Source organism: Trichosurus vulpecula, chromosome 7 (genome assembly GCF_011100635.1).
Source record: "Trichosurus vulpecula isolate mTriVul1 chromosome 7, mTriVul1.pri, whole genome shotgun sequence".
In the NCBI taxonomy this organism is placed as follows: Eukaryota; Metazoa; Chordata; class Mammalia; order Diprotodontia; family Phalangeridae; genus Trichosurus; species Trichosurus vulpecula.
This window is the reverse complement of record NC_050579.1, coordinates 252,196,822-252,218,660: the sequence shown is the minus strand read 5'-3', so window position 1 is coordinate 252,218,660 and position 21,839 is coordinate 252,196,822. Positions and strand designations below refer to the sequence as shown.

At 44.8% G+C, this 21,839-nt stretch overlaps 1 protein-coding gene across 1 annotated transcript in view; it reads left to right on the top strand.

The window, feature by feature from the left end:
* CMTR1 (cap methyltransferase 1) overlaps positions 1–20,726 on the top strand; it is a 50,759-nt gene extending 30,033 nt beyond the window's left edge. Inside the window, exons 11-24 of the mRNA XM_036769098.1 lie at positions 1,649–1,745; positions 2,135–2,267; positions 3,088–3,267; positions 4,974–5,030; positions 5,960–6,017; positions 6,559–6,627; positions 7,594–7,725; positions 11,176–11,298; positions 11,672–11,763; positions 13,010–13,078; positions 14,449–14,496; positions 16,195–16,307; positions 17,383–17,491; positions 19,156–20,726. Of these exons, the coding sequence (XP_036624993.1) occupies positions 1,649–1,745; positions 2,135–2,267; positions 3,088–3,267; positions 4,974–5,030; positions 5,960–6,017; positions 6,559–6,627; positions 7,594–7,725; positions 11,176–11,298; positions 11,672–11,763; positions 13,010–13,078; positions 14,449–14,496; positions 16,195–16,307; positions 17,383–17,491; positions 19,156–19,288 (1,413 nt within the window). The 3' untranslated portion in view covers positions 19,289–20,726. The remainder of the gene's footprint in view (positions 1–1,648; positions 1,746–2,134; positions 2,268–3,087; positions 3,268–4,973; positions 5,031–5,959; positions 6,018–6,558; positions 6,628–7,593; positions 7,726–11,175; positions 11,299–11,671; positions 11,764–13,009; positions 13,079–14,448; positions 14,497–16,194; positions 16,308–17,382; positions 17,492–19,155) is intronic.
* The last annotated feature ends 1,113 nt before the right edge of the window (positions 20,727–21,839 follow it).

Genomic DNA, 21,839 nt, shown 5'->3' with positions numbered 1-21,839 from the left:
AAGGTAATGCTATTTAGCTATGTATACATGATTTTGTGAAGGCCATCCATGGTCAAGGCTGAGGGGAGGGTTGCACTGGTTTCCCTTGGAGTAAGTTGGTGTATTTGACTCTCTTCTTGTTTGGCCCTGAGACATGGCAGGTTAAGGAATAAATATAACTAAAATAAACCAGCCAGAAACCAAACAGGGAAAAGTCATAAATCATTTGTCAATTTCAGTACATCTGACAGCCCTTTTTGGATATATGCTATCCAGATTTAGCTGGTCTCAGAACTGTTTGACAGATTGACAAGCCGAGATCCACTTAACACCCCCTCTTCAGCCCTCCCCACTTATTGCTGGGAGAGGAAGACAGTAGTGGTATAGAGGTGATTCTGTAGTGGGAATCTACGAGTAGTTGAACTGTGGTGAATTGCTCAGGAACCCTGTTTCCAGGGCAGCTCTTTAAGGAAGAGAGAGAAATCCATTGTAGTTTTCTTAGGCAAAAAGATTCAGTCACTGCTAATTCAGCCTCCAAAGAATCTTTGCTTGAGGTGAATCAACATTTGTACTGGGCCAGGACTGAAGGATGCTAGTCTCAGTTCCTTTATTCCTGTGGTTGGCAGATAAGACTAACCTGAGGAACATTGAGAAGTTAGGAAACTGGCTTTGATCTGACTAGATATGGGACTGATACTACGCATGGTGGTAGGAGCCACAAACTGAAGGACCAATTTTCTATGTAGGTATGAGAGGATTGTTAGGTACTCATCACTCTTTTTAGTTCTACTTTCATGCACATCTTCAAATTGGGAAGGTCCTACATATTTTTGGCTCTGTCTCTCCTGGCTCTTAGCCCAGATGAGCTGAGCCAGCCTTGCCTGGCATGATTCTTACTGAGGTTTGGAAGAGACCAGCTCCCTCTGTGCTTTCATAAGGCTAGGTCTATATTCCCTTCACAGAGCCCAGGAAGAAGGATACGACTTTGAGATATTAAGGACATTTAGTGACCAAGACTCAGACCAGCAAGTGAGCCAGTTAGAATAAAGTGGGAAATGGATCCCTGGGAAAGGAAGCACTATGGCATAGAGAAGCTATTGTTTATTGTTCTGTTAGTGACTTTTTTTTCATAACTATGCTTAGGAATCTTTTGAGTCACCTATACAGGGACTGTTGAGTGGTCCTGAGTGGAGAAGCATTCCCAGGATACTTGTTGCCTGGGTCTTAGGTGAGACTTTGCTGGAGAACCTGGAGTAGTGTCTCATGTCCTGCCATGCTTGCTCCACTTCTGGCTAGGCCATCAGTGTAGTTCTGTTCTCTGCTCTCCCTCCTTGGACTGCCGTTCCAGCTTAAAGGGCTGCTGCCTGGTAAAAGGAAGCTCTGTGTATGCCCTGAGACTTTCATTGTGTTGGAAAGAACACTGCATTAGAAGTTGGGGACTCCTTGGGCTGGAGTCTGGTTTGGGCAAAGTCATTTACCCTTGGAGTCCAAGTTCCCTTTCAGAAGGGTTAACGATTCCTGTGAAGGAGGTGAAGTAGATATTTTGTGTCTATGAAACTAAGGGCGATTATGAGTACTTTGAAAAAATACAAAGTGCCATAGTTTATGTGGCATTATTCTAAGTTTTCATTGTCCATTCATGGTTCTTAATTTTGTGTTTTCCTTTCAGGGCTTTTCTGTGGAGAAGCAAGAAAATCTGCAGGAAATCCTCAGTAAGCAACTGTTGCTGTGCCAGTTTCTCACAGGGCTGTCTGTTATCCGCACAGGTAACACTTTCTTCCTCAGTTGTCTCATCACCTTGGGCCTCTCCAGAGTCACTCTTGTGTTGGGACTGAATGAGGGGTGCTTGTTTTGGGGGTGGGAGGGTGGAAGGAGCACTTTATAGCAGTCATAGGTGCAAGTACAAAAATACCTGTCTGTTCAGATGATGACACATGGTTGAATTCAGGGAAGGGAGGCGAGAGGGACCTTCGAAAATCCCTTTCACAGAGTTTCCTTTTATCTGGTCCATCCACATCCTCTCAAGCAGCCTAATTGTCTCCTCTTGCCTTTCCCTGTTCTCCATTTCCAGTGACCCCCTGTGACATCCCTTCTTCTCCCTGCCCCTTCCCTTGAGAACGCACTGATTATGACTGATTCTTTCTCTCTAATCTAGGAGGCCACTTTGTCTGTAAAACCTTTGATTTGTTCACACCATTCAGCGTGGGACTCATCTATCTGCTGTATACCTGCTTTGAACGTGTGTCTCTTTTTAAGCCTGTCACCAGCCGGCCTGCCAACTCAGAGAGGTAAAGTCCTCCCCCTCCCCTACATAGGCCTGTCTCTCTAATAATATTGCCCAAGGTACCTTTTCCTGATAGGACAATGAAAGGTGGTGAAATGTTTTCCAACTGGGCATTGAGATCTTTACAGCATCATTGCCTAAACTAATTTGGCCGTGGAACACCTTTGGGCCATGATTGGCTGTCCTCAAGTATTTGCAGGTCTGTCATACAGAAGAGGAATTAGGCTGATTATATAAGGAAAGTTTATATAAGTTTATATAAGGAAAAACTTCCTAACTAAGCCATGCAAAAATGAAATGTCCTGCCCCAGGGCAGTGGAACTTCCCTCGTTGGATGTCTCCTGAGTCCTTCCAGCTCTGAGATGTCTGTAATATGAAGCATAATTTAATAGAAATCCTGGCTCCAAGATTTATCGGTCATGTGACCATGGGCAAGTAACTTAACTTTTTGAGCCTCAGTTTCTTTATCTGTAAAGTGGGCATAGCAATACTTACACTGCTTGGTTTGCACGGTTTTTTGTGAGATAAGTTCTGTGTTACATCACTAAAAATTGGAACTAATGTGCATTTTTTATACTTAACATTCTCTCTTGCACCTAGCAGAGTGCTTTGCATGCTGTAGGCCCCTAGTAAGTGTTTGTTGATCAGTGGAGGAGGAAGAGTGCTGAAGCATGAGTCTTCTGAACTGTTGAGAGTAAATGTCTTGAAATCAACATTGAGATGGCCTTGGGAAAAGATCAGTGCCAGCTGTGGGTTAGGAGGGGAACTGTGCTGTCTGTGGTGGAGAAGCTCTTGTTCACTGAGGAATGAATGTCCCCTGACAGATACGTGGTATGCAAAAGCTTGAAGTCTGGGGTTGATGATGTGCGGGAATACCTCTTCAAGGTAAACAACAGGCTCAATCAGCTTCGGAAGAGCGACATGGACGTCAACCTTGTGGTCCCCCTGGACGTGATCAAGTTAGATCCTGAATTTACTGACTACATGATCCGATCCAATGAGAGGTGAGGGGACAGCCAGAATCTGCTGAGCTCTCTGCCCCATGTGAAACCTGGTCAGCAGATTGTGAATCCTTCCCTCAGTGCTTTGGTTTCTCTGCCTCCCTATTCTGCCTAGATTCTTGTTTCAGGCTCTTATCCTGCCCCCAGTGCTGCCCCTTCTGCTGTTCTGTGCCATCACTGTGGATAATGCCCCAACTTAGGAAGCTACTCTCTAGAAGCATTTGTGGTGTACAGGAAAGTAGGACCGTGACAGCTTCATCCTTCTCTTTCAAGTCCCAAGAGGCAGAAGGATTTCCTTTTCATTGCTTCTGGGTGTGACTGGCCATTGCATTGTTTCAGCTGAAGCTTCCTTCTCCTGGATCATTGAGCTGCCTTAGTCCAGCCTCAGCCTGCTTCAGAAGGTTTTAGCTTCAGAGTTTTTCCCACTTGACCAGATCCACAGCTGGCATTCTATGAGCTCTCAGTATCACTTGCCTTTTAAAAAAGTGTTTAACTGGCATAGGTCTTCCGCTTTTTGTGTAGTGTTCTCCTAAGCAGGTGGGCCACAGAACAAATTTAATTGATTTATCTGATAACTTGAGAGGCAGCATGGTATAGTGGATAGAGAGTTGACCTAGGAGTCAGGAAGAGGAAGACAGGCTCAAAGCCCCGTCTCTTAACACTTTCTGTCTGTGTGACATTGGCAAGTCACTTACCTTCTCCACTCCTCAAGGCAGCAAGGGTTCTTAACCTACTGTTGTGTTGAGTTTCAGCTGAAGCTTCCCTCGTCTAGGGTCTGTGAACTTAAAAAAGGGTCTTTTTGGTAACTGCATTTCAACATAATCCATTTCCTTTGCAATACTATGTATTTTATGCTTTTCAAAAACATTCTGGGAAGGGGACCATAGGCTTCTCCAGAACACCAAAGGGGTACATAACACACTCACACCCTGTTAAGAATCCCTGCTCTGAGCCTATAAGCTGCATTGATCAGAAGAGTGTTTTCTCACCTGAAAATCTCCTGTACTGATGAAATAGGTCTAGTTCCTGTCCCTGTTTCTGTTGGAAAACTTACAAGACATACCAGCAGGCATCTGAAAGGCCCTTGGTAAAATCTGGACTTGTAGGTTGCCTGGAGAAGTTTAAACTAGTTGGGGAATGTTTGGAAAGACTCCTAGTGGGGGTTGAGAGGGGAGAATCTCTTTCCCTAACCCACTGTCAGTCTTCATCTTGCTTTATTCAGCCCATCCAATAAAAAAAGAGCCTTCTATTTGTAGGCTTCTAACTTTTTCAAAGTGCCTTCACGTGAATTATTTCATTGATGCCACGGGAGGTACGATAGGACAGAGGTTAATATCCCGTCATGACATGAAGCAAATAAAGCCCAGGGAGGTTAAGTAATTTTTTCAAGGTAACTCAGCTACTTAGTGGGCAAGCCTAAACTAGAATATGTTTTCTCCTGTCTAACTTGGTACATTTTTCTCTTGGCTATACCACTTCCAATCTAGAATGACCATGAGGTGGTTATGGTAGAAATGGCCTCGTATTCTTTAGCCACATTGTAATAAATGACTTTTAAGCCCAATCAAAAAAGCACATGAGAAGATGGTAGGATGCCTGATAGTAAAGGTCCTTTTGTCTTTCTTCCCATTTCCAGCTCCACAAGCCACTGACTTTTTGTCTTTGTTTTCATGAATTCTCCTAAAGCCAAGTTGTTTTTTGTCTTTCAGCCACTGCAGCTCACAGATCAAAGCCCTGGCCAAAATTTATGCCTTTGTCCAAGACTCGTGAGTGTTTCCCTCCTGGATGGAAAGGGGTTGTGTCTACCAGGGGCAGCAGTTTAGCAAGATTCCTGGGACTATTTCACCTGCAACACCTTTTAATTCAAGTCAACATCTGCTAAGCACCTTGTTGAGTGTGCACAACACTGCTGATCTGAGAGAGAAATCAAAGGAATATATGACATGGCCCCTACCCTCGAAGACTGAAATTACAGTCTATTTAAGGGATAAAGCTAACACATGATAAATGCCACGAGGACAGCAATAAAGCAGTGTGCTAACAAGTGCAGTATGATACCCACTTGTTTATTCAGTGCGCATCAGTTGCCTGTGAGGTTCATAGCACTATGTTAGGCACTGGGGGAGGTACAGCGATAAATAAGATGTGAACCTTCCCAAATTAAATATGTGAGTGCCAGGGGAACATAGGGTATAAAAAGTGATCAATGAAGTAAAATTAGTATAGAAAGACTTCCTGGAGGAAGTGAGTTTTGATCCATTTTCATAGCTTTTTTTACTTAGAGAAGCCTGGTGATTCCTGCCAGTAAAAGGAAATCAGTGTGGGTTTGATTAGAATAGAGAAAAATTAAATGTGCTAATGGGGACATGGAAAGAAGGTGTTTGGGTAAACTCTCAGCAGGACAGGAAGGTAAGCAAGCCTGTAACTTCCTTCCCCCTTTTCAGCCTGGTAATAGGTCTCTCTGGATAGCTAACCTCTAATTTCATGAGAGAGCCCCAGAGAAGTGTCATGGGCATCCTAGGCTAATGGTGGAAGAGTGAGTGAGTGTGTGTTTGTGTGTGCGTGCGCACTCGAGTGCGCGCGCATGCTCACTCAAGCAGGCCTAGGCCTGCCTTTCCCCTGGGCCAGTTATACACATAGGATAAGGCTTTTGAGCACCGTTGGTGTGTTAATCAGTTGTTGCCTTTTCCCACAGGACTCTTAGTGAACCACGCCAGGCGGAAATCCGAAAAGGATGCCTTCAGCTCTGGGGGGTGAGTATATCTATCTAGGTCAGAGCCCAGCAGGCTGCTTCCTGGACTGCCCTAAAGGAGGGTAGGTAGTAAGTATTTTGTGCCTTAATGCTTCCCTGATTGCTTCCCCATCCATCAAGGACCAGGCTGATGGCTGAATGGGACTGGTCAGCCCTTAGTGAACCCTACTGGCCATTCACTTGGGCACTGTCTTCTGGGCTTTCCCTCTCAGCTCCCTTACTTAAGTGCTTCCCTGTGGCCAAATCTGGAAGTTGTTAGTCAAGGGGTGGTGGGAAGCTGAAGCAGAGTTTTGTTATTGATTTTTCTGTGTAGCCACACTGACTGGTCTCAAAGATTACTAGAGGAAACAGGTGACACCAAGAGTATGCTAACCCCAAGGGGCAGTGGTAATTTGTATCTAGATTCCTGTTCAATCCCTTCACCTTGGTTCCACATGGCAATGTTTTCAGCTCCTCCCTGCCATTCTGGTCACCCAGATATACGCAGGAGGAGATAGGACAGCCAGTGATTCCCCAAACCAAAATTGTCTATCTTCCTTCAGATTCCAGATCAAGCCAGAGTTGCTCTCTCTTCTTCAGATCCAAAGTCTAAGTTCTTTGAATTGATAAAGGTGAGTGGGGTGTCTAGTATCTGGGAGAAGGTTGAGGTCATGGAGATGAGAAGTGGGGGAAATCCTTGAGATAGTCCAGTATGACTCTCCCCCACCCCCACCCTACCCCCAGGGGCTTGATTCTGTCACACCCCACTGTAAAAGCTTTAGCACTGGCACCTCCCCAGCATCCCCAGGGAAGCTGTCACACAGGCTGACGGCTCATCTCTAGATGCAGCCATGTTAATTATCACCATTCTCCTGAGCGCAGTGATTATTACTGCTTTCTGGCTTACTTGGCTCCTGTGGGATTCACCATTACAGACTCCTCCAAACATCTCTGTGGAAAGTGGATTCTGCTTTGTAGATGAAGGAATGAGGCAGAGGAACAGAGACAGCTCCCTCCTCTGCAAGTGCTAGCAAAAATTAGGCTTATTGGCCTGGCCCTGGTTCACCAGACAGTTCTCCCAGTAATCCCCAGGCTCTTAGTCTCATTCCTAGTTGACTGGTACTAGCAATTCTTTGTCCCTGACCTTTCCCAATCCTGTGCTTTTCCTGAGTTTTGTTTGAATTGCTGAGAGTGTAGTAGCCCTTGTTCCGTGGGAATGTGTGACAAATGGACCTCATGGAAACCCTAAAAGGATTGACCTTCTCTGTTAAACTGAGCAGGAAGGGGAGAGGCCTTAACTGTTCTCAAAAAACAGCTGGAAAAATTCTTCCCTTTGGTTTTATTGAAGGGGTGACTTTTATATTCTAGTGACATTTCCTTATAGTTTCTGTGAATTGATCTGCATGCACTTGGGGACTCTGTTCTTTTCTTTCTCAACCTCTTATAATAGGCCCTAAAGGAATACTGCAGACAAATTGAAATATATCCCATTCAGTGTGTGGTTTGGTCAGGGGAAGGTGCAGGGGGAACGGTGTTCAGGGTTCTGAGTGAGGTGGCTCATCCTAGGTTAACTGACCTTTCTCTCAATTCTGCTTTAGGGCACTGACATTGATATCTTCAGCTATAAGCCTACTCCACTTAACTCCAAAACCCTGGATAAGATTCGCTCTGTTCTGGACTACCGCTGCATGGTGTCAGGGAGTGAGCAGAAGTTTCTCATTGGCTTAGGGGTGAGTGGGTGGGTATATTTGTACTTAGTTTCCTAGGTTGGTTCCTTTGCACCTTGTGTAGGGCAGCTTCATACAGCTTCTAGAGGTTATTGTTTTACTTCCTGGTAGTGTTTAATGTTTGTTCTCTGGAGCACACACTGTATTTACCTGGCCAGTGAGGTACCATGATCAGGAAGGTAGTTTTCCCAGAACAAGGCTCAGCATTACACTCTGACTGTGCTGACACTTAGGATTTCCCCATGTATCTTTACAGTGATGAAGTGCCTACATTTTAATAGAGGGAGAAGAAAGAAGTTTCCTTTTAGAATGTAAATGTCTTCAAGGGTCATAGAGTTAAGTTAAGTGCAAATGGGCCGGGGGTGATTTTGTTCTGTTTTGATGGTCTTAAGAGAAGAAAGTGGAGGAAAAATGGAATATGTTAGAAGAAAAGAGGAAGGGGAAGGAATTTACTGTTTCACATACTAGGGGTGTGTGAAATGAATAACATAAATATGGGATAAGGCATGGGGAGAATGTGCATTACATGAACGTTCGATCTGAATCAGACAAAGGAAGGTTGATCACACTCACACAAGTACAAACATTCACAAAGAGTTTGATGTAGAAATACGTTAAACTCAGTAGGGAAAATAGGCAGAGGGGGAGAGAGAGATAAGAGAAGAGAAGAGAATGATGTTTAAGAGGGAGGGTAGGACTGGTGAGAGAGTAGTCGTAAGAAAAATAAATAGTAATGTCAGCATGAAGGAAGGATTGAAAGAAAAAAGTAAAAACCTGTGATGGGGCAAAGAAGGGGACGCAGAGCAGAAATAGAATGCTTCAGTTATTATAGATTGCTAATTTAATAGATCATTAAAAAGAGCACACTCTTCACCACCTTCTTTGAAAAGAAGGGTGGGGCGGGGGGAAAGGAAAAAGTACAAGATAGGATGGAGAGAAATTTTAAAATGATAGTCATAAATGTGAACATGAATGGGTTGAACTTAACCATAATACAAAGATAGCTGAATGAATTAGAAAACAGAATCTAACAATATGCTGTTTGCTAGCAATACACTTGAAACATAAAGATTCACATGAGGTTAAAATAAGGGAATGGAGCAAAATCATGTGAATTTTAAAAAGCAGAGGTAGCAAGCATGATCTCAGACAAGGCAACAATAAAAATGTACCCAATTAAAAGAGATAAACACAGAAGCTCTATTTTGCTTAAGTTCTAGGAGTACACCATAGATAATAAATATCCATACTTAACATATCTGCACTGAATGCATGGTATGTAAATACTTAAAGGAAAAGCTAATCACATTGCAGGTAGCAATAGTAAGGGTATAATAGGAGGACCTCAATATGGCCTTTTCAGACTTAGAGAAAAATGGCAAGATGGTAAATAAGAAAAAAATTAAATACCTGAATGAAATTTAATAGATTTCTGGTAATTATTGATTGGAAACAGAAAAGAGTATACGTGTTTTTCAGCCATGTATGGTGCCTTTGTAAAAACTGACCATGTAGTTAGGGCAGAAAAACTTCACAAACAAATGCAGAAAAGTAGGTTAAATTAAACATACTCTTTACTGATCGTAGTACAATTAAAAGTACCGTATTTCACTGCATAATTGTTGCAGATTTTATGCCAAAATTTTGCCAAAATGGGTTGTGACCATTATGTGAAGTTTTTTTTTTATAAAAAATTGTGCTGGTATTACTTAAAAATTATTTATTAGTAAACTGTCTTTGGTGCAAGATTAGGATGCATGGAATACTTGTGAATATATGTTAAAATTGACTACTGACAATACTTGTGTGCTGAGAATTCTAGCCTCAGGGCTTACAATCAGAGGTATGCGTGTATCCATCCATATGCCACTGGTGAATACATTGCTGCTCTGCTTACCTTATAAGCGGCGCGATGAATAGAATTATACCATGCAATGATTGCTCGAGGAAAGGTTATAAACCAATTTTTGGACTGGGAACCCCCTCCTCCCAAAACAAAACAAAAAAAAAGATGTGACGATTATGAGGTGGCTATGCTTATGCAGTGAAATATGGTATATTAAAAAAAAAGATCTTTGAAGAAAGAATTCAGAATTGGAGACCAAATAATTTAATCCTAATGAATTGATGGATTAAAGTACAAATCATAAAAAAAAAACAGAAAATTTCATCAAAGTAAATGACAGCAATGAAAATGCATAACAAAACCTTGGGATGCAGCTAAAGCATCAATAAAAGGGGGAAGTTTATTTCCTTAAACATTTTCATTAGTGAAAGAGAGAAAGAAGAGATCAATGAATTGGGCATGCAATGAAAAAAAACCTAGAAAAGCAAAATGTGGAAAAAAAAACCCCACATTTTAAATTTTGAAAAAAAGAAGAGATTAACAAAATTAAAAACAAAAAACCCCACTGAATTAATAAATAAAACCAAGGGCTAGTGTTTTAGGGAGAAAAAAATAAATACATAGTTTGATTTTTTTAAAAGGAGAAAACCAAATTATTGAAAGAAGAATTAAAAAGGACAATTCACAACAATTGAAAATTAAATAAAGGGAAATTATCAGAAACAATTGTGATCCAGTAATATGCTGACAAAACTGTAGGCACACAATGCAGATGAGCTGGGTTTTGGCCTGCTTTGGCAGTCATGCCGTGACTCTAGTGAGACAACTTGACCTTTTCTTTGAACATGCTGATGATTGTCCTCATCTCTGCTAAAGAGGATGCTCTGACTTTTGGAAACCTTTCTCTTGCTTTTGAGTTTTCCTGAGATGTTTGACCTTTGGACATTGAGGTTGCTAGGCTTGTCCTATGCAAGGTCATCATCTATTTCCTTCCTTAGCTGTATAAGGCTCCTCCTTCTTACTTTTGTGCTATGAGCTTTGTAGATAGGCATCTTGCCTATCGGTTAACATCTTTCCTGTACCTCCTCACTCTTTTGTATTTTCTCTCTAAACCACCTGGGATTCTTGCCTTTTGTGTCCTTTTCTCATGAGCTTGTTCATTGTCTCATTCTGTTTTAAATACCCCATCTTTCCTTTCCATTCCCTTTTTCTCTCTCTTTCTCTGTGTTTTGGGCCTCACTTCCCCTCCCTTCATCTTCTTTTTCTTTTCATGTGAATCTCTGCTCTCTTTAGGGCCACTAATCAGACTGCTTTTGCTTGGCTAGGATGGACACCTGCCAAAAAAACAGAGTCAAAATCTGCATTTCTCTTCTGCTGCTGTCAAGGGAGGAGCTGCCATGTCATTTAAATAAGCTTCTACAAGAAATTTCTTTTTTCCCACATTCCCCCTCTTCCCACTGCAAAGCTCACTATCAGCTGTCAGGAAGAAAACACACACTTAAACACATGGGGTGCAATCTTAACTAGGAGCCTTAACTGAGAATTAAGCCTCACCAGGCCCTGCTTCTTCTTTAGTGCCCTCCTGACCCAGTCCTTCTTTTTTGCAGAAATCCCAGATCTACACATGGGATGGCCGCCAGTCAGACCGTTGGACAAAACTGGACCTCAAGACAGAGCTGCCCCGGGACACACTGCTCTCAGTGGAGATTGTTCATGAACTGAAAGGCGAGGTTAGAGGTGGTTTTAAGTTCATTGCTGTCACTGGCCTGGCTTTGTTCATCCCTCTCCTTCTTCCCTTTCATTTTGCTCATGACAGATAGATACTTTGTGGGCAGGATAGAAAGGACCCTGGTTCCAATACTGCCTTGAGTTATATTTGCCCAGCCTTCAAATAGAACAACCACTATCAGTAAGCACTTCTTTGAATAAAGAAGTCATATAACTCTAAACAGGCAGCTCCTAGTTATTTGTGCTCATGCAGTCCTGCTCTACTGTATTCCTTCTATCCATGCCACCTTTCTCCCACCCCTGCCTGGTGTCGATAGTGCAAAATAGAAAAAGACAGAAATCTTTTCCTTTTTGGCCTTATATGTTTTGTTTAAGGGCAAGGCTCAGCGGAAAATCAGCGCAATCCACATCCTTGATGCACTGGTGCTGAATGGCCACGATATCCGGGAGCAGCACTTTAACCAACGGTATGGCCCAGGGCTTTGGGAGGAGAAGATGATGTGGTGGTGTGGGCTTGGAAAGCCAGACTCCAGCCTGACCCTTGTGGAAGCTTTGGCACAGTATCAAAATGGCTTCTTGACCTCAGTCTTCCTCTCACCTCTGGTCTCCACTATTAAATGGTGCTACGGGGCCTCCCCACCTGTAGGAGGCGGGGCTCTAGATGTTGCACCAGCTTCCTCCTCAGCTAGAGCCCAATGAGTGAGGCTTGAGTCCTGGCTATTGTAGAGACCAGCTCATTCCACGTGTTACCACGGCCACTCAGATTGGTGGAGACAGTTGTGCTAGGGTTGAGAGGAGATGACTCTTACAGGTGAACAGTATTCATCTGAAGAGAATGTATTGTGCCAGGTGGCACAGTGGGTAGAGCACTGGACTTGGGATCAGGAAGACTCATCTTCCTGAATTCGACTAGCTGTGTGACCCTGGGCAAGTCACTTCACCTGTTTGCCTCAGTTTCCTTATCTGTAAAATAAGCTGGAGAAGGAAATGGCAGACCATTCCAGTATCTTTGCTAAGAAGACTCCAAACGGGGTCACAGAGTTGAATATGACCGAAAAGATTCAACAATAACTGAGAAGGGCTGACTCTTACAGGTACGGGTGTAGCACTGTATAACCCAGTTAGTTAATACAGTTGAACAGGCATGTTTTGTGTCAGAGGGGAGGGAACACAGTGGAGATCAAAGAACCATACAGCCCCCTCAGACAGCTTCATGTTCTAATTGGAGAGTGAGAAATTGTTTTTCCATTGTAGGGAAGGGAAAAGCAGTGATGTAAAGAAAAAAAAAGAAAAGAGCCTTAAGTAAACACTTTTTAAAAATCCTCATGAAAACATAGGCAACACAAGAAGTTGTCCGAATACAGTTCAGGCCTGGAGCTGAGGAGGGAGTCAGAGGGATAAGCTGACTCTAGGGTACAGTAGCCTTGGTGACTCAGAACTAACATTCCCCGCTGGTGGCTTAGCACAGGGCCTGGCTCTTGGTAAGTGATTCCTAAATGCTTGTTGGCTGAATGACTAGTAGCAGTCAAGCTTCCTAGGACTTAGAGCTGGGAGAGACTTTAGAGATTATAGATTATCTACAGCACAGATAAGAAGGCTAGAAACTCAGAGAGGTCACAGGTAATAAGTGGCACAGCTGGAATTTGAGGCTAGGTCCTCTGACTTCCAGCTGCCTTCTGCTGGATGTGAGAGACTCTTTGTTTTTTGTTGTAGGATTCAGCTTGCTGAGAAGTTTGTGAAAGCTGTGTCCAAACCCAGCAGGCCTGACATGAACCCCATCAGGTGTGTGAGTGACTAGCTAGAGGTGGCACCCATCACATCACATCACAAAGGTGGCCTGTCGAACACAGGTGGAATCACATCTGTATTCCACTTAGGTTTAAACATAGGACACCGCCACTGGTAGGACTACCCCTTCACCTCCCACGCAAGTTACTCCTCCCCCCTTCTCCCAACACCCCCAACATACTTGCTTGCTACATTGCCTAAAATTCTGCCATTAGAGATTCATTCCTTTGGGTTAAAACTTTGTGTTTCCAAGTATCTTTTAGACAGTGTAAATACCTCTGGCAGGAACAATAGGATAAAAACTGAAACATCAGTTATTCGTGGTACCTTATTGAAAATTAACATTAGTGGGTTTTTTTCCCCCAACTGCTGGCAGCTGTTGGATAGGAGGCTACTGAGGGAACGATAATTTTTATGGGAAATGGAGGAATAGTTTTGGGGTACAGGGTGTACATACCCAGGCAGCTTAGAGCTAAAGAATGCATGAAGTAGCGCTAGGTAGGGGAAGAAAAGTAGAACACAGAAAGGAGGAAGTGGGGGAGCAAGTTTCCCTTATGTCCTACTTTTGCTTATGCCAAGCCCTGTTGTGAGGGTCTGGCTAAAGGAAAAGAAATGAGCTCTTGTATTGTCAGCCCTGCTTCTTGAGACTGAGCAGGCCTGGGCTCCCACTTACTTGTACCTGCCATAAAATTCCATATCTACTGCATCCCTGAAAGGAAGCCTCCAAGGTTCTTGGCTAGGGTTTATGTGGTCCAGCATGACAGTTCTGTGTTATCCCTTCCAGAGGTATTTTCATTTTACAAAGGGTATTTGGGCACACAAATTTTAACCACAAGGAATGAATCACTAATAGTAGAATTTTAGATGTCAGTCCAGTTTTGAGGGGAATTTCCCAACATCTGTCCCGGACATTTTCTCAGGGGCCCCTGGGGGAGTAGGGTAGAATACATTGGGGAATTGATTGGGCTGGGTATATACATTACTGTCTGTTTGGTAGACTTCTAAGACTTACAGACCAGACTAAGAACAAATAGACATCTGTTGGGATTATTTGGCCTCTCTTTGTCTGACCCCCCTTTCCTGCCCAATTATCATCATAGCATCATCTTCCTAACTAGCCCTGGTGCCTGGGGGACCTTGGAGGGAGAGGACTGGGAAGTGGATTGGGAAGGTGGGATTAGAGAGATAGACTGGGAAGTTTCCTATTCAAAGGGAAAAAGAGAGAGCTGGAGGTAGAAGGATGAGATTCAGATGCCAAGCCTGCTATCTACTGCTCAACCAGATGGGCTATGAGTAATACCCAAGAAAGTTGGGGAATTCAGTTTACATGGCCCTTATTTCTTTCCTTCACCCCCTCCCCACAGAGTGAAGGAGGTATACAGACTGGAAGACATGGAGAAAATTTTTGTCAGGTGAGTAATTAGAAACAACTGAAGGTGTAGAAGAACATTTTGTACCTCAGTAAACCTGAATACCTTATGGTTTGGGAGAATCCACTGTGGTTCTTGGGATCAATCCTAGAGGCATTTTTGGTGGTTCCTAGGTTTCATCATCTGCATCTTGGTTCTGCCCTTGTAAGAGGCATACCAGGCTCAACTTGCAAGGGGAGCAGGATGGCCAAGGAATTAGGGAGGTGTTAGAGTATCTCTACAGGTGAAGGCTACTATTACACCTCTTTGTCCCATCCCTGTGTGTCATGGTCACAGCTAGGAACTCAGTGGCTGAGAGTGGATTCAGTCTAGTGTCGGGAGGTGAGTGGGGCAGTTGGGTCTCAGGCAGAAATACGGGCTCACTGAGACTGTAAATAGTTAAGAGTTTTCCCTGTGAGAAGCAGGATGACAAGCTGGATGAAGCACCATAACTCCCAGCCTGTGGTGGGTCAGCAGAGATAGAGTTGCTTCCTTTTTTTCCTGTAATGCCTCGATCCACGTGAATGCATCTGTGGGTGGCCATACGTGTGTCTGTGTGGATTGGTCTGTATGTGAGTCTGCATATGTCCATATATCTGGATGTATCAGTGTATGAGCTGGAGCCATGCTGGGCTGCACATCTGAGCCTCATCTCTTTCACCTAAGCTGTCATGTGGTTATTACTGTTACCTCACTATATGCAAGGTGGAAGGGAGGACTGTGTGCCCTAGTGGTCATTTATATTAGTTACACATCACGCTCACCCTTAGCCGGAATGTCTTGGAACTCAGAGAACAGCAGCACTCCTACAGGTAAAAATGTCATGTGTCATAGCAAGAATGTGCTCCTCACTTGGGCCAGCAGGACACGTTCTTTGTGCTGTGTATGTGGGGCCAGGCTAGGATTGAGAGTCCTCGATCATCAGAAACGGAAGAGGCCAGACAGACCATGTAGTCCAACACAGTCATGTTGTGCAGGGGGAGGAGCTGATTTACCAGAGTCATGCAGCCGCTTAGTGACTTTTATGATCCCCAGGCCAGCTTTTTTCTGGGTTTGCCACCCACTCACCACATAACCCCAGGGAAGTCCCTTACCTCTCTGCACTTCTTAAGTTTCCTCATTTGTCAGGTGGGGATAATAACAGACCCTACCTAACTCATGAAACTGCTGTGAGGATCCACTGTGATAATGAAATGAAAGCATTTTGAGGACTATAAAGCTTGGGATTGTTATTATTAATAGATATGGGTTGTATTGCCCCTCCTATGACCCAAGACATCACACACATGCAAGATGACTTGGAAAATCCAAAGGTATATATGGTTTTTGGCTCTGGCATAGTTTTTTCCCATGTTAAGTGGACCAACCTGGATAGAGGTTAAAGCCATGGCCTTATCAGTCCTAAGTTCACTGGCTCAGACTTTAGATTTCACTCAGTATAAATATCTATGTTACTGCTAATAGCACAACAATCATATTTATTGACTACTGCCTATCAATGGGTGTGGTATATAGAGGCTTAGGCTTAGGGTTAAGAATAGGTCCTGTTCTCCCACGGCAGTTCATTCCTAAGTTCTGGTTGAAGTAGTGATTGCTCTGATAGTTTAGGTGTTAGCCAAGATTTATGAACACAATAGGAAATTATTGTTTCTCTTTTCATGTACTCCCTTCTTTATATCGCTGCCTCCTGTGGGAATTCAGGTTAGAAATGAAGGTCATCAAGGGCTCACATAACATGCTGCGACTCAGCTACACCGGACGGGATGATCGGCACTTTGTGCCCACTGGCCTTTACATTGTCAGGACTACGAATGGTGGGTTTTCCTCTTTCTACCCTGCCTTTCCTCCTCCTGCCCTACCTCCCAACTCCTTTGAAAAGGCAATAGCAGACTGTTGGAACAGGGACAGATCGACTTGCTTTCTGTGATCTATAATAAGTTGATGAAGCTGTAATGGCCAGCCAGACTGTCATTAGCTTAAAGTATATGTTAATGGTATATTGCCCTCATCCTGACCCTGTTTTGTCCCTTGGCTGGACCTCATCCTTCTTTGTTCCTCTGGTCTTGTTGGGAGGCAGCTTCAGGAACAGTTTTCCCCAGCCCCTAAGCTCCCTGGTCCCCCTGTCCCATTTAAACCTACTTGCTGTTTCCCTTTTCCTCCTGGGCCCTAGCAGCATATTATCATTGCCCAAGGTGCCAGAGAGCCCTGACATTATGATTGTCATCACTATTATTAGCAGCTTGGTTTTGTTACTGATAATTATTAACAAGAAGAAGAAGGTCTTAGTGTTTCCTCTGGTACCGCTTTGGCATGGTGGTGAGGTTGAGATATCCAGCTAATACCCTTTGGGCTCCTCCGAGAGAGAGAGAGAGAGAGAGAGAGAGAGAGAGAGAGAGAGAGAGAGAGAGAGAGGGAGGAGGACGAGAGCTGAGGGAAGGGATACTGACTGTTAGCAGACTGCTTACCAGAGTGCTCACAAAACCCTAACAAGCATCCTTAATGGCACATATGAATACTGAACTGGGCACAAGGTCGAGATATAGGAGTAGTGGGAAGGATTGGAGAAGGATTGGTCTTAAAAAAGTAGTGTAGGACTTTTCTGAAAATTCTGTTTTTTTCTACTTTGAAAGGGAGCAGTCTAGTCCTGATTGATAGACTATAGGCTTGCTCATGGATATAGGCTCCTCTTGGATAGCATGAAGACACTGCACAAATTAACATGTCTGGGACCAAACTTTAACCAAGGTCAAAAGAGAAGATAAATTAGGCCCAACAAAACTACGAAAGGGCAGTCTATAATTCCCTGACCAGAATCTGGCAAGCTCTCTATAAAATGGATTCTGTCACTTACATCGACAGCTGTGTTTTGCTTGTCTTCCTCCTGCTTAGAACCTTGGACCATGGCATTCAGCAAAAGCTCCAACAGGAAGTTTTTCTTCAACAAGACAACGGGGTTTTCTACCTATACGATGCCTCTGGATGCCATCGCTCCATTTCAGTAAGTAATGCTCTCCGCCTCCCTTTGTCTCTCCCCTTGATTCCCCTTCCCTTTCATGTACGTCATCTCCCCACATTCACCTTAGTGCCATGTCACTTATGGCTGTGGCTCACACAAGCGCTGAGGAGAGCCTGGCACCCATGGGTTATTTTCCTCCTCTCCAGATTAGATTCTAGAATGTATATAGGGAGATCCTCTTCCCCTAGGCAGGTGCAAGGAAGGGAATGGGCCCCAGAGGTGGGAGACTAAACAGAGAAAAGTAAAGAAGATTGGAGAGTTAACCAGCAAACATTTAGTAGGTGCCTCTGTGTGCTAGGCATTATGCCTAAGCACTGGGGATACAAAAAAAGGCAAAAAAATCTAGTTCTTGCTCTCAAGGAGCTCACAGCATAAGTAAAGAAGGTTGGACAGGGAGGGGAAAGGATGGACTCTTAGAGGGAAACAGAGGAACCTTCAAGAGGACTTTCTCCTCCAGGTCTCCTGCCCCCTATAGGCCTACCCTGGTAACTAGACATACACACGGACCTTCTCTTGGGACAAGATCTCTCCTTCAGCCCCCAAAGCTATCAGTTTGTGGTCCCATTTTTCCTTTTAACCTCCCAACTAGGTCTTTTTTTTTTTAAACCTCTCAACTGTGCATTCTCTGGGTGGGTGACTCCTCAGAAACAACTGGTTGGTGCATCCTATTCCTTATGCAGGAACTTCATGAAGGGAGGGTGAAAGTGTGTACTGAGGCAGATTCCTCTTCTACCCTATACCATCCTACAGACCCTGACTTGGGGCTTCTCCTTTCCTTCCTCGGGGTAAGGATACTAGCCTATATATACCTTGGACAATAAAGTTTATATAGACTGGATGTCCTTGGGTAGAGAAAGGATGACAGGAGAAGGTCCAAATGTATTTAGGTAGCACTAACTGATGCTACCAGGTGTTGGGGTAGTCCTAAGGGACTTGGAGCCTGTGAGGCAGTGCATTGGGATGGGCATTGTCCCCACAGTGGGGAACAGAACCTCAAGGCCATCTGTCCTCCTCATTGTCCCATCCTACTGCTTCCTTCTCAGGGTTCCTCAAGGCTTCTCAGGTTTTTCCCACCAGGCTCTGGGATTCATTTACTGAATTGGATAGTTTTCCCAAGTAGCAGGCAGTGTAGCACTAATGTGCCTGTAATTAGCTATTGATACTTGCTCTTATCTCAAAGCTAATAAAATTCTGTTAGAACAGGACAGATGTATAAACCATGAATATGCAGTATCAGTAATTGACCCGGAAGCAAATTAGTACCAGTAATGTTTTTCTTTTGAGAATGGTGGAGGGCAAGGGTAGATAGTGAAGCAGGCTGGAGCTGGGACCCACTGGGAAATGCTTTTGTTGCTATAGGTAAGGAAGAATCTTGAGAGATTTGTTCATTCAGTTCCACCCCTTTTTGAAGGGAACTCTCTTCCCCTTGCCTTCAGTCTAGCCTTCTACCACCACCCTCTGGTGTCTGGTCTCTTCTCTAAGACAACAATAATGGCCCCCATGGCTCTCCTCACAGCTAGGCCTCCTTTTTGACTAGATGCCAAACCAGGGTGGCTCTTCCTTCTTCTCTCACCCTCATTGATTCTATCCCATCCCAAGCCCAGCCTAATGATCTCTCTTTTCTCTCCTCCCTTCTCTTATCCCAGTATCTGCTACTATGGACGGCTCTTCTGGGAATGGGGTGATGGCGTCCGAGTACACGACTCTCAGAAGTGCCAGAATCCTGAGAAACTGTCTAAGGACAACATCCTCTCCTTCATTCGGGAACACAGTGTCTGAGGATCCAGCCCAGGAGATCATGGCCACCCCTGCGGACCCTTGGCTACTGTCCAAGGAAAGAGGGAGGGGCTGATTGTCCTATTTGGAGCAAGAAAACAGCAGATAAGACGGTCACTTCCTCCTTAGAGGAGAAAGAGTGGCATTCAGTGCACATCAAGGACAGGGTGTATGGCCCTCTCACCCCTGCTCATCCTGGGTTATATCCTTCCCTTCCCCTAGAACACTTTGTGAGTATTTGGGAGGAGCTAAGGAGGTTGGCATTGCTCCTGGTATAGCCCTTTCTGTTCCCATCCCCAGAAGGACGTGGTGGGAAATCTCCTTTAGGGGTATGGCCCAGAATGAGGCTTTCCCCTTGTGTGGTCGTTAGAGGGTCAGTTCCTGGGTATGTTGGCTGGCTTGGGGCAGAGGCAGAAGTTTTAGGGCTCCTGATGAAGCATCAGAACTCCTGGAGTTTCTGGCACTTCTCGTGCCCTAACTCTGGCCTCTTGTTTGGGCTGTGCTTTGGAGTCCTTCCCTTTCAACCAAGTAGCTGAAGTACTTGGGCAGGATGACGAGTAGAGGAAGAAAGACTGTGACTATTGGACATGTCAGTCCTTGTATCTACCCCTTGCCCTTCACAGCCCCCGGAGCCTGACCTCTGATATATTTTTTTCTTTTTTTTTTTTTTCACCTCAATGTAAATGTCCTTTGGAGTATCCAGAGCATTCTTTCTAGAACTGCCTCCTACCCCATTCCCATTTCTTGTTCAAGCCTGAGTAGGGCAAACAACTCTAAATGTTGAGGAAGCAGCTGCCGAATGTTGTCCAGGCATCTTGTCCAGGGAACAGTGGCCTGCCTGCACCCTGGAGGAGTACCTTTAATTGTGGGTGAAGGGATCAGTGCCCATAGGAGTCCCTGTGGGATATTCTTCTGCACAGCAGTGATGCGCAGTGTGGGGGCTTGCCAAAGATAAGATGCTGGAGTGTTTGAGTGGAGTTTCTTAGGCCTGAGATCATTCCCCTCCTCATTTTCCCCAACAAAAGGCACAACTTGCTTCCATGTTTTCTCATGGGGTCTTCAACTCTTACCTCTCCCATGCACACAGAGGGGTTAGGGACTGTAGGTCCTCACTGGAGGAAGGAAGCATGTCTGGGAGCTATTTGATGAGAAGCACATCAGTGCTCAGAACTGACAATATGTTCCCTTCTGCCTTCCCTGGGCCCAGAAGTAAAGATTCCCTTTGCTGGGCTTGTTTCTATGGTGATAGGCAGAAGGTTGCAGGGTGGGGGAGTGTCTCCACTGTGTCCATAGGGTGGACCAGCAGTCGTCCTCTATCCTGCATCTGGTAGTAGTAGCCCTGCCTACAAAGGGAGCTTATTTCCACCCAGTACTGGGTTAGGGGTGTGTGTATGTGTCTCATGGCGCCTCAGATCATTAAAGAAAAGACATATTTTTAAAACCTGTGTAATTTTGTACTAAAGGTTGGCACTTTGCAGCATGGGAACTGACTGACTTGGTTGAAGACTGTCTGGGCTGTGAGGTGATGCAGAAGGGGCTGTCTAAAAAAAGATCCAGAGGCTCTGAGATCCTGGAGAACAGCATCCCATGGGAGAGGCCGGTCTAGTGTTAGCATGCTACTCTCTCTAAAGGCAGAGACAGGGAAGATTGGATTGCCTTCCTGACAAGGCCGAGGTGGAAGGACCTGCCTTGCTCAGTTACATAAATCACACAGCTGGCCAGTTGGTGGCACATCCACAATCCAAGATCTGTCTGCGAGACTAAAATAGCAGAAGCGGCAGACTAATTAATGTCACTTTAGACTCTGGGAGGAGGGTAGGGAAGGATGGCCTCCCCTTCCCCCTAGCCTGCTCTAAAGCATGGCTCTTCCCTACCCCTTCCAGGACCTAGCCAAATTTAGTGGTTTCCCCCTATTTTTCTCCCCTTCCCCTAGGCTCCATCTGCTGCCTCCCCCTCCTCCCTTCCCCCAGGGTCCCTCCTTAATGTTTCACAGCCTTCAGTTCCCCTGAGCTGCTCTTTTTCTTATAGCTTTACATATTTAATTGGTTTAATCTCCCCTCCTTGCTGCTTGAGCCCCTTCATCATCTTAGCTGCTTCTCTCTGGCCTCCCTCCAGCCTTCCCTGTCCCCTGTCCCCATGCTGCGGCAGTGGGGGAGGGCAGAGCAGGTGGGATCTGGCCTGGCCAGTGATGTCTATGTTGTGCCTGAACTGCCAGAACCCAGCTGCCATGGGTGACTTCACTGACCTGCGGCCATCCCTCCCTGCAAAGCCAATTCTAATTTACTGGCCGCTGTCACCCATATGTCTGTCTGGTCATTACCATGGTGGCGGCTGCTGCTTGCTCACAGCAGCTTCTTCCCCTCCAAGATGGATTAACTCTCTGGTCCCTTAGAGCTTTGTGGCTGCTTTTGGCTCCTGAGTTTCCCTTTGCTCTACGGTCCCAATGGCCTCATTTTAATGCAGTGATTGAAGGCTCTGTTGGGTGGCTTGAGAGCACCCAAGGGTGAGGTGACAAAAGAGCATTTGGAAGCTGCCGATTTGTTCCTCAGGCCTC